Genomic DNA, 12538 nt, shown 5'->3' with positions numbered 1-12538 from the left:
TTGTTGAAGAAAAAAGCTAAAAGACTTAAGGAATTTTTTTTAAAAAATTGAACTGATAAAGAATATATTTATTTCTCAGCATTACATGGAATCTTTATATAGATTGACCACATATTGGAACACAGGGATAATACAAACAAATGTAAAAAGGCATAAATAGTAAATATATTTCTTAGAGACCATAACACAATAAAAATAAACATTAGTTTAAGAACCAGAAACAAAAGAAATTGATTTAAGGGAGATATTAACAACAAAATTCCAAATTATCAGTGGGTCAAAGAACAAATCATAGATATTTTATTTTTCCCTAGTTACATGTAAAACATTTTTAAACATTTGTTTTTAAAAGTTTGAGTTCCAGATTCTCTCCTTTCCTCTCTCCCCAAATGTCCCCCCACAACTAAGAGAAGGTACATGTCAAATTCTGCAAAAACCATTTCCATAAAAGTCATAGTGTAAAAGAAAACATTGATTTTTCTGCTCTCTCCCCCAAAAAAAATCTCAAGAAAAATAAAGTAAAAAAACAGTATATTTCAACATATATTCATGCACAATCAGTTCTTTCTGATAACTCCTTCATAGTTGTCTCAGCAATCATCATATTGCTGAGAACAGTAAAGTCATTCACAGCGAATCATCTTATAATATTGCTTTTACTTGTACACAGTACATTTCACTTTGCATGAGCTCATGGAAGTCTTTATGAGTTCTTATGAGGACATTCTGCTCATCATTTTTATAGCATAATAGTATTCCATTATAATCACATATCACAATTTATTCAGCCATTACCCAATTGATGGACATCTTCTCAATTTCAATTCTTTGCCCTGAAAAAAGACCTACTATAATTGTTTTTGTACATATAAATCCTCCCCCCATTTTAAATTCTCTTTGGGGATACATACCTAGTAGTGGTGTTGTTAGATCAAAGGTATATATGATTTTATAGTCCTTTGGGCATAATGAACACATCATAGGAACAATGATTACATGAAAGAAAATGATGATGATTAAAAAAAATATCAAAATTTCTGGGGTACAGATAAAGCAGTTCTCACGAGAAAAATAATTTATCTGTAAATAAATATTAACAAAATAGAAAAAAAAGATTACTGAATTGAATAATAGCAGGTATTAGAAAGCCAACAAATAAACCTAAAAGAATTATAAAAGAGATGTTAAAAATTAGAGAAATTTTTAAAAAAGAGGAATATCTAAATAATATAAAAAACCCTAGGAAGGGTTAATCATTTTTGTGAATCTGATAACTATAAAGTGGAACCTCAAGTTTCTCTAATTTGTATTTCTCTTATTATTAGTGGATTTGAATATTTTTTCTCTTGTGATGGAGCTTGTATATTTTCTTTATATATGAACAGGTTGTTCATATATTTAGGTCACTTATCATTGAGAAAATAGCTCTTATTCTGATATATTTAAATGAAATTTTCCATATATTTTGGATGTTGGATTTTTATAAGAGAAGTTGCTACAAAAATGAGAAATAAAAGAAAAATTTTACATTCAAGGGTTCTGATAAAAGCCTCATTTCTAAAATATATAGAAAATTAATTCAAATGTACAAGAATAAAGGCCATTCTCCAATTGATAAATGATCAAAGGATATGAACAGGCAATTTTAAGATGAAATTGAAACCATTTCAGTCACATGAAAAAGCTTTACATCACTACTGATCAGAGAAATACAAATTAAGACATCTCTGAGGTACACTGTACACCTCTCAGATTGGCTAAAATGACAGGAAAAAATAATGATGAATGTTAGAGGGTATGTGGGAAAACTGGGGCACTAATACATTGTTGGTGGAATTGTGAACTGATCCAACCATTCTGAAGAGCAATATGGAACAATGCCCAAAAGGCTATCAATGTGTGCATATCCTTTGACCCAGCAGTGTTTCTACTGAGCCTGTATCCCAAAGAGATCTTAAAGGAGAGAAAGGGACCTGTATGTGCAAGAATGCTTGTAGCAGCCCTTTTTGTAATGGCAAGAAACTGGAAACTGAGTGGATGTCCATCAATTTGAGAATGGCTGAATAAGTTATGGTATACGAATGTTATGAAATATTATTGTTCTGTAAGAAAGAAATTATTATCCACTGTAAGAAAGATGATTATTACAGTGAGGCCTGGAGAAACTTACATGAACTGATGCTAAATGAAATGAGCAGAATCAGGAGATCAGCAACAAGATTATACCAAGATCAATTCTGATGGATAGGACTGTTTTCAATAATGAGGTGATTCAGGCCAGTTCCAATGGATTTGTGATGGAGAAAGCCATCTGTATCTAGAAAGAGGTCTATGGGGACTGAGTGTGGACCACAATGTAATATTTTCACCTTTTTTATTGTTTGTTTCTTTTTTTGTTTTCTTTCTCATTCTTTCTCCTTTTTGATCTGATTTTTCTTCTGCAGCATGATAATTATAGATATATGTATTGAATAATTGCACATATTGGATTATTTGCAGTCTAAGGGAGAGGGTAGGGGAGAGGAAGAAAAAAATTTGGAACACAGGGTTTTGCAGAGGTGAATCTTGAAAATTATCTATGCATATGTTTTGAAAATAAAAAGCTAAAAATATATCAGATAATTTTTTTTGCTTTTTTTTATTTAGGCAGAAGCAGACTCTCTTGATATTTTGGAGAAATACCGGGGAAAGTGTGAACCTACCTTTCTTTTTTATGCAGTGAGTATTTTTTAAAGCAAGAATCAATATTATATGTAGTTAGAAATATTCGGATTCAAACAAGGTCTATTGCATTTTGCACATTTCTTTTGGATAGGAATCACATTTTTAATGCTATAGCTATGACAACAAAACATGATTAAAAAATAAAAGCTTCAGTCAAGTGTTTGATAAACACATATACACACAATAGAAAAACAATAACTGTGTTGGTTTTTTCAGTGAGCTGTTTTAAAGAATAAATTAAATTCACAATTCTTTGTTAATGGTAAAATGTTGTTGTTCAGTTATTAAGTTGTATCCAACTCTTAATGACTCCATAGACCAGAGTACCCAAGGCCCTTTCATCCTTTACTATTTCTCAAAGTCTATCCAAGTTCATGTTCATTGTCTCCATGATATTATTTATCCATCTTCTTCTCTGCCATCCTCTTCATTTGGCCTTCCATCTTTCCCAATATTGGAGCCTTTTCCAATGAGTTCTATCTTTTCATTATGTGGCCAAAATGTTTAAGCTTTAGCTTCAGTATTTGACTTTTTAATGAATAGCCTGAATTAATTTTTTTTAAGTATTGACTGATCTGACCTTTTTGTTGTCCAAGAGAATCTCAAAAGTCTTCTCCAGCATCACAAATTGAAAGCATCATCTGTTGTATTTAGCTTTCCCTATATAGGGCCTAACTCTCACAGCCATATATTACTACTGGAAAAACCATAGTTTTGACCACATGGACCTTTGTCAGTAAGGTGATATCTCTGCTTTTTAGTACTATCTAGATTTGCCATAGCTTTCCTTCCAAATAGAAAGTATCTTTTAATTTCATAGATGTAATTTCTATTTACAGTGATCTTTGAGCCCAAGAATATAAAATCTGACACTGCTTCCATTTCCTTCTATTTGCCAGGAAATGGTGGGATCAGTTGCCAAGTTCTTAGTTTTATTAAAGTTAAATTTCAAATCAGCTTTTACATTCTCTTCTTTTACCTTTATCCAGAGGCTTCTTAATTCCTCTCCACTTTCTGCCATCTAAGGGATATCATCTGCATATCTGAAATTGTTGATATTTTTTCTGGTAACCTTAATTCCAACTTTTTAATTCATCCAGTCTGGCATTTAAATTAAATAAATAAGGTGTCAATATGCAGCCTTGTCACCCACATTTTCCAATTCTAAACTAATTAATTGTTTCATGTTTAGTTCTGTTGCTTCTTGACCTCTATATAGGTTTCCAGGAGACAAGTAAGATGATCTGGTTTTCCCATTTCTGTGAGGACTTGCTACACTTTGTTATGATCCACATAGTCAAAATAGTTAATGAAGCATAAGTAGAGTTTTTTCTGGAACTCTATTGTTTTCTGTGTAATTCAGAGAAAGCTGGCAATTTGGTCTCTAGTTCCTTTTCCTCTTTGAAGACCAACTTGCTCTTTTGGTAATTCTCAGGTCACATATTGCTGAAGTCTAGTCTGAAGAATCTTTTTTTGTTGTTGTTATTTTTTTGCATTTTATGAAAGGTTTATTAGACTGACACATATATTTTATATAGTATTTATCTTATTTAATCCTGCTATTTGCATATCAGAGTAAGAAAGCCAAGGTGATAAGGGTGGTGGTGGATGGGGAAATGGTGGATGCTACACTAAGTTTAATTAGCCTGCAGAATCTTTAAAATAACCTTGCTGGCATGTGAATGGAGTAAAATTGTTTGGTAATTTGAACATTCTTTGGCATTGCCCTTTTTTAGAACTGGGACAGAAACTGATCATTTCTAATCCAGTGGCCACAGCTGAGTTTTCCAAATTGGCTGATATATTGAGAGCAGCACTTTAATAGCATCATCTCTTAAGGTTTTAAATGGTTGAGCTGGAATTCTATCATTTCCACTATCCTTAATGTTATCAATGCTTCCTAAGGCCCATTTGACATTTCCAGAATGTTTGGCTCTAGACCAGTAACCATACCATTGTAGTTATTGGTAATGGTAAAATCTTTCTTATATAATTCTTTTGTATTCTTGCCAGCTCTTAATCTCTCCTACTTTTGTTAAATGCCTATTACTTTTAAAAATCATTTTAATGCCCATTTTTGCATAAATCTTTTGATTTTCCTTGATATTCCTTACTTTCTTGAAGAGATCTCTTATCTTTTCCATTATATTGTTTTCTTTAATTTTATTGAATTTCTCATATAAGAAAATCTCTTCATCTCTCCTTGATGTTTGCTGGAATTCTGTATTCATTTGGGCATATCTTTCCCTTTTTCCTTTCCTTTTCACTTTCCTTCTTTCATTATGTATTTATAAAGGCTCACCAGATAGACATTTTTTCTTTTCTGCTCTTTTTTTCCCTTTAGAATTTGTTGTTGTTGCCTCAAGAAAATCTACAGTGACCTAAATAATTATTTTGAGAGGGAACTATAAAGCATGAAGTAATTCTGGCTGAGGGTGCCTCAAGTATAGGGAACTCAGAGCAACATAAATTTAGTTGGCATGTGTGGAGCTAGGCAGAGTGGCAACAGCTAAAGGGGCAGAAAATAAAAGACGCACCAAAGGAGAATCTCTCCAACTTCATGATTTATCCTAAGGTTGTTCCTTACCTTATACATTGTCTTATTCTAAGTGAAAGTAATGAGCATTAACAATGCAAAATTGGCTAATAAAAATAAAGTGAAAGGCATTTTATTTCATTAATGATTTCACTATTTCAACCAGTAATTTTACCATCTATTCTAGGGTGGAGAATTAGTGGCTGTGGTAAGAGGAGCAAATGGACCATTACTGCACAAAACTATTCTAGATCAGCTGGATGCAGAGAATAAGGTTTTGGAACAAGGCATTGAACGGAAAGTGGTAATTGGAGGATTTTAACTTTTGAAACTCTAAACTCTAAAGCTCTACCATGTATTATACACTAATGTACTCTAACATAATGATCTCCTTTTCTGGTTTTCTTAAAGCTTTAAATAGGAAAACATGCAATCCAGTCATTCAGAGTGATTAGAATTTTCTAATTGGAATAGAATAATGTTTGCTGCATCATACCAAAGCAACAAGTCCTTTTGGAGTGAAGTTATATGTTTCTTCAGAAGTATCTTGGGTACAGACCCAGTACTCCATGGCATATGCTGTAGCAAGTAAACCAAGAAGGACTCTTGCTTAGTTCCCATAGCATATATTTAAAACTTTCCTTTCATCCTTAATTCAACAAAATTCTATCCATTCAATTGGACCTGATATCATTCCATTCCCTTCAATTCAATAGGACTCCAACTCCCTTTACCCAATTAAACCTGAAAAATCAGAACAATTTCTGGAACAGTTAATAGGTTCAGTATGGAATATAAAAGTATAGAATCAAGTATCTTTAAGAGGAAGACTCCAAAATATTGAGGTATACTCAAAAAAGCTTGAAATGAAGATTTTCAAATAAGAAATTTGTAGTAGATCCATAGAACTCTGGGCTTAATTTCCAAATTTTTCAAGTGTCTATTTAATCCAACTGAGAGAGAATTTTATTTAGAAATTCTATCCTTCAAATCCTCAAAATAACAAGAACTTTTTTTTTGTTAAGTTGAAGTCATTATGATTTATAAATTAGAAAGCATATGGCTGTTGATGACATTTGTGAAAACAAATCAAAACATTATTATTAAATTGCACATTGTGTTTTCAAAAGCATTTAATTACCATGCTATTTTAGTGGAACAGACTAAAATAAAATATTACGTTCAAAAAGGAAATTCACCCCCGAAAAAGAAATTGGCATTTGCTTTGATGAAAATACTATAAGGTCCAGAAAGAAACTTGAATTCCCATTGTGTCCCAAATTCTGTAACACAAGAAGGAAGAATTTGTTACTTTATTGTCTTCTGCCATAACTAGCCATCAGCTTAATTTTTTCTCTAAATTTTAAATAATTTTCTTTTGGAATATTTGACATCTTCTAAACTTTTTACTTCTGTTTTTTCTTGTTTTTAATTCTATTGATTCTTTTCTCCCATTGACTAAAAAACAAATGCTATACAATATCTAATATAACCAAGATAATCCCCCCATTAACTAGTTAGTAAAAGCCTTTTAATATTCTCACAAAACCAGATGGCCAAATTTTAGGTTATTCAGTCTGTATTTTGTTTTCCTTAGTAATTTTCTTTTCCTTAGAATAAAGCTTAGGAAATGGGCGTCTTTGCTCTTGTACCAGATAGATTTAGTATAATTTATCTGATTACTTGCCTTAATAAAAGATTTATATTAGATTAAAGATGCAGCTCTTTCCATTGAAGAAGAAAGTGTTTCCCAAGATCAGGAGTATGGAGAGGAAGATGAAGTAGGTAAGTAAAATTCAATTCCAATAGGTTTAACAGAAATTGGGAAAGAATGCGGGTGTGTGTGTGTATGGGTGTGTGTGCGCGCACGTGTGTATAATGTATTTATGCAACCTATATATTTATTACAAAAATATAACATAATATATGATAATATAATAATATGATAAAATACACAGACATATCCTAAAGGAAATAATAAATTTAAAATAATAGCTTAGCTGGCTAAATCTTCCCCTCAAGGTCCTAGGAAACCATGAAGGGCAGCAGGAGTCTTCTAATGCAGTAGGATCACATTCCTGTCTTAGTGTGGTTGTCTTCAATATCAAGTGATTGTGATTAACACCCCTTCTGCACACTTATAATCAAAAACAAAGGAAAAAACTTCTCATGAATTACTTAAATAAATAAAACAGAAGATTTAATAAAGAGAATCTGGGATAGATAATCTTTCCAGTGCTTTTCTGAAAATTCGAAAGATTCAATGTTTGCCCCAGATGAGGCCCCTCCACAGCACAGTATTACCTACTTTTAGGATTAGGTTCTCTGAGCATGTACATGATTCCTCTGAGTTGTTGGAAAACTTGTCATTCATTGGCTCATCCTATATTGCATTTAATTAGCATTTATTTTAGCACAGAGAATTAGAGGGACATAGTGCTGGACAGAAATTTAGAGCTTATCTACTCCAACCCCCTTATTTAACAGTTGAAAAAAATAGACAGCTGGCCTAGGAGTTAAGAAGAAATAGGTTCACATACTACCTCTGATGAAAACTAGCTATGTGTTCTTGGGTAAGCCACTTAAACTCTTAGCAATTTTCTGAGATTGTAAAGTTGTGTGGTTTTCCATGCAGCAAAGGTGGAGTTTCCTCACTAAGAAGTTTCTTATGTCATTGAAATCACAGGTAAAGTCCCTATTCCTAGGAAGTGAAAGAATGTTTGGTTTAGATTGGAAGGACAGAGGTAAGATTAGAAAAGAGAGTTTAATATAAGGTGGGAAAAAATTCAAGACAAAGGACAGAATAAAATTGGCACACAGTTTTGCATGTGTATGAATCATTTTGTTTACAGAATGAAAGCCATGCGTTTCTGGAACTGTTCATTCTAATTCTTTTTCCACTAATCTTCTGTGGGATCTTGGGAAAGTTATTATGTTTCTTGGGTGTTTTTTCTTATTTGCAAAGTAAGGGCAGATAAAGACAATAGTACATTGCAAAACACCTGAACCTATTAGCAAACAATAGTAATTAATAATAGGGCATGAGAATCAAAATCAAAACCAAGCAAAACACCAAAAGACTGCAATGGTAGGTAACCTAACCAAAATCCATCTTAGGCTACATTGATAGGTATAGTGTCTAGAACAAGCGAGGTCATAGTTCTGCTGAATTCTGCCTGTCCTCACATATCTAGAATATTGTGTTTAGTTCTGGGTATGATATTTTAATAAAGACTTTGGCGAACAAGATTACATTCAAAGGAAGGTGACTAGATTGGTAAGTAGGATTCCTGATAAAATGATAAGATGTTGTCTGCCTTGATAGAATGTAAGTTTCTTAAGGGTAAATACTATTTCATTAGAACCTAGCTCAGTGCTTGGCTCATAGTAAAAACTTACTAAACGATAGCTGATAGACTGACATGTACCATATGAGTACTGCTTGAAGGAAAGAACACTTAGAAGAGATATATAGTGATGAGGTTTAGATTTGGAGTAACCAAATGAATTTAGGGTTTCTGGTGGTCAGGGAGTTAAATAAGGTCTAAATGAGGTCTAGTGGTGGCACAAGGGTAGGGAGTTCTGGGGTTCCCTTCTGGCCGCACAAGAGTCCCCTATAAAGGAATTTACACACCCTAAAACCTAGATTGATAAAAGAAGTTTATTATGGAGATTGGAAGTAAGGTTAAAGTCTAGTTAAGGAAATAGGTAAAGAGAGGTTGGCACTGGAAAAAATATTCCAGTGGGTAGAAGCTCCTTGGGATGCCAAGCCTAATATAGCTGGCATATTTGGAACCTCTGCAAAGAGAGGACTTTAGTTTGGTTCTTTTATAATAAGGGGTTTTGGCTACAAGCTAAAGGGTGCTTGCGGGTGGAGTCCCAGGTTGGCTCCTCGCTGGGTTTCAGCTAGAATTTGAATTAATTCAGTGGGTTTTGGGACTGAGCCGACCCCTATCCAGATAACAAAGATGAAACTGTGCTTGGGATGGAATCCCCACACTGAGGCAGAGTTGAAGAAGGTTTTCTCCTTTAAAGATTTATCAGAGTTTTGAGGTTCTCTCTTCAATAGGAGGATTGATCTTCAAATATTTGATAGATTGGCATATATAAAGACATTCTTGTTGAGTTATTTCAGTTATGTCCAACTCTTCATGATTCCATTTTGAGACTTTTTTGGGGCAAAGATACTGGGGTGGTTAACCATTTTCTTTTCCAGCTCATTCAACAGATAAAGAAACTGAGGCAAACAGGGTGAAATGACTTGCCAGGATCAGCAGCATACAGCATACAGACAGGATTTGATTTTAGGTCTTCCTGACTTCAGGAATACTCTATCCATTGTGCCATGTGGATATCCTTAAAGAAATTAGTCTTGCTATTTTAAACCCCAGGGATTGAAACTAGGAGAAACAGGTAGAAACAGCAGGAAAGTAGATATTGAGTTAGAATGAAAAATCCTTCCTAACAAGTAGAGCTCTCTTAAAAAATATAGAATAGGGTACCTCAAGAGGTAATGAGTTCCCTGTGTCTCAAGGTCTTCAAGTAAAAGAATAATAACCATTTGTCAAATATATTGAAATCTCTAGAGCATAAAATCCTTACTAAAGTTCAGGGTTTTAAAAATCATTTTTAGTGTCACTTGAAAAATCCTGCACACTGGCAATTATTAAACCAGATGCTGTGGCCCATGGGAAGGTGGACGACATCATCCTGAAGGTAAGAACAACAATAAATATCCACCGGAAATGTAGCAATATTTTCTTTGGTAAATCAGAAGACAACTGGAAGTAACCATTTTATAGAGAGACAATTGGTATACTTTAAAGAGTTTTGGCCCCAAAACTAGTACCTGGATACTAACCTGATAACTAACTACTTAACTGATTAACTATTTAATTTGCTGACAGCTTGATTTTGAGCTTTTCATTGAGGATTTTAGTTTAATTTTCTGTAAAATGAGCAGATATTTTATTTTATTTTATTTATTTATTTTTTTTACTGAATAAATTGAGCATTAATTTATTAATTTGGGCACTTTTGGTAATTTGCTATTAATTTAGGATGATCTTTTTTTTTAATTTTTATTTTTTATTTAATGATTACTTTATATTGACAACATTATTCCTTGCACTCGTTTCTTTTCCGATTTTTTTTCCCCCTCCCTCCCTCTACCCCCTCCCCTAGATGGCAAGCAGTCCTTTATATGTTGGATATGTTGCAGTATATCCTAGATACAATATATGTTTGCAGAACCGAACAGTTCTCTTGTTGCATAGGGAGAATTGGATTCAGAAGGTATAAATAACCCGGGAAGAAAAACTAAAATGCAGATAGTTCACATTCGTTTCCCAATGTTCGTTCTTTGGGTGTAGCTGCTTATGTCCATCATTTATCAATTGAAACTTAGTTAGGTCTCTTTGTCAAAGAAATCCACTTCCATCAAAATATGTCCTCATACAATATCGTTGTTGAAGTGTATAATGATCTCCTGGTTCTGATGAGCAGATATTTTAGATAAAACAGTAGTGTAGTATGGTTAAAAAAAAAAAAAGACTAAATTTGGAATAAAAGGATTGATCAAGGTTTGAAGTCTGGCACTAATATTTCCTGGGGAAACTAGGTGGTACACTAGATAGAACTCTAGTCCTGGAATCAGGAAGAGTCATCTTACATTTAAATTTAGCCTCTGGTACTTACCATCTGCATGAATCTAGACAAGTTACTTAACCCTATTTCCCCTTAGTTTCCTTATCTGTAAAATAAGGTGGGGGGGGGGGGAGGAAATGGTAAACAACTCCAGTATCTTTGCCAAGAAAACCCAAAATGTATCATGAAGAATTGGACATGACTGACAAAATGACTAAACAACTAGTAATGCCCATTTGTGTGATCTTGGGTAAATACTTCTCTGGGTCTTATTTTCCCCACATATAAAAATTCAACTCTAAGAATATGATTTTATTATGTTGAAGGTTCAGCAAAGCTTTGAAAGTCTTCAGTTCTATTGAAAGAATCTTCTTTTTAAGGGGTGAGTCAGGCAACAAACATTTATTAAGCATCAGGCACTATGCTAAGTGATTGAGATACAAGGAAAGACAAAAGACAGTCCCTTCCCTAAAGAGGCTCTTAGCCTAATGTTTTCAGTTTCCAGTTTAAATTTGCAACAAATTAAAATTGTAATAATGTAAAAAAAGTATTCTATGAGAGTATGAATACTGAATTTATGGTCGTGGAGAAATCTCTTTTTGTTAAACATGTTAAGACATATGTTAAATCCAATATCTGTATACATATTTATACAATTATCTTGCTGCACAAGAAAAATCAGATCAAAAAGGGAAAAAATGAGTAAGAAAACAAAATGCAAGCAAACAACAACAAAAAGAGTGAAAATTCTATGTTGTGTTCCACACTCAGTTCTTAGAGTCCTCTCTCTTAGTGTAGATGGCTTTTTTCATCACAATATCATTGGAACTGGCCTGGATTATGTCATTGTTGAAAAGAATCACGACCATCAGAATTTCTCACCATATAATCTTGTTGTTGCCTTGTATAATGATCTCCTGGTTCTACTCATTTAGTATCAGTTCATGCAAGTCTCTCCAAGCCTCTCTGAAATCATCCTGCTGATTGTTTCTTATAGAACAATAATATTCCATAACATTCATATACCATAACTTATTCAGCCATTCCCCAACTGATGAGCACCACTCAGTTTCCAGTTTCTTGCCACTACAAAAAGGGCTGCCACAAACATTTTTGGACATGTGGGTCCCTTTCCCTCCTTTATGATCTCTTTGAAATACAAACTCATTAAAAACACTGCTGGATAAAAGAGTATGCAGTTTGATAGCTCTTTGGGCACAGTTCCAAATTGCTCTCCAAAATTGTTGGATCAGTTCACAACTCCATCAACAATGTATTAGTGTCCCACTTTTCCTAGATCCTCTCCAACATTTATCATTATCTTTTCCTGTCATCTTAGCTAATTGGAGAGTTATATAGTGGTACCTCAGAATTGTCTTAATTTGCATTTGTCTGATCAATAATGATTTGGAGCACCTTTTCATATGACTAAAATGGTTTCAATTTCTTCATCTGAAAATTGTCTCTTCATATCCTTTGATCATTTATCAATTGGAGAATGGCCTTTATTTTTATAAATTTGAATCAGTTCTCTATATATTTTAGAAATGAGACCTTTATACAGGCCTTGAATGTAATTTTGCTCCAGTTTTTCACTTCCTTTCTAATCTTATCTGCATTGATTTTGTTTGT

At 33.3% G+C, this 12538-nt stretch overlaps 1 protein-coding gene across 1 annotated transcript in view; it reads left to right on the top strand.

The window, feature by feature from the left end:
* NME9 (NME/NM23 family member 9) overlaps positions 1-12538 on the top strand; it is a 44954-nt gene that overhangs the window by 27649 nt on the left and 4767 nt on the right. The window contains exons 4-7 of the mRNA XM_051985615.1: positions 2647-2718; positions 5448-5564; positions 6970-7045; positions 9894-9976. Coding sequence (XP_051841575.1) covers positions 2647-2718; positions 5448-5564; positions 6970-7045; positions 9894-9976 — 348 coding nt within the window. The remainder of the gene's footprint in view (positions 1-2646; positions 2719-5447; positions 5565-6969; positions 7046-9893; positions 9977-12538) is intronic.

This window comes from Antechinus flavipes, chromosome 3, assembly GCF_016432865.1.
Source record: "Antechinus flavipes isolate AdamAnt ecotype Samford, QLD, Australia chromosome 3, AdamAnt_v2, whole genome shotgun sequence".
In the NCBI taxonomy this organism is placed as follows: domain Eukaryota; kingdom Metazoa; phylum Chordata; class Mammalia; order Dasyuromorphia; family Dasyuridae; genus Antechinus; species Antechinus flavipes.
The sequence above is the reverse complement of the archived record's forward strand: the minus strand, read 5'-3'. Positions and strand labels throughout refer to the sequence as shown.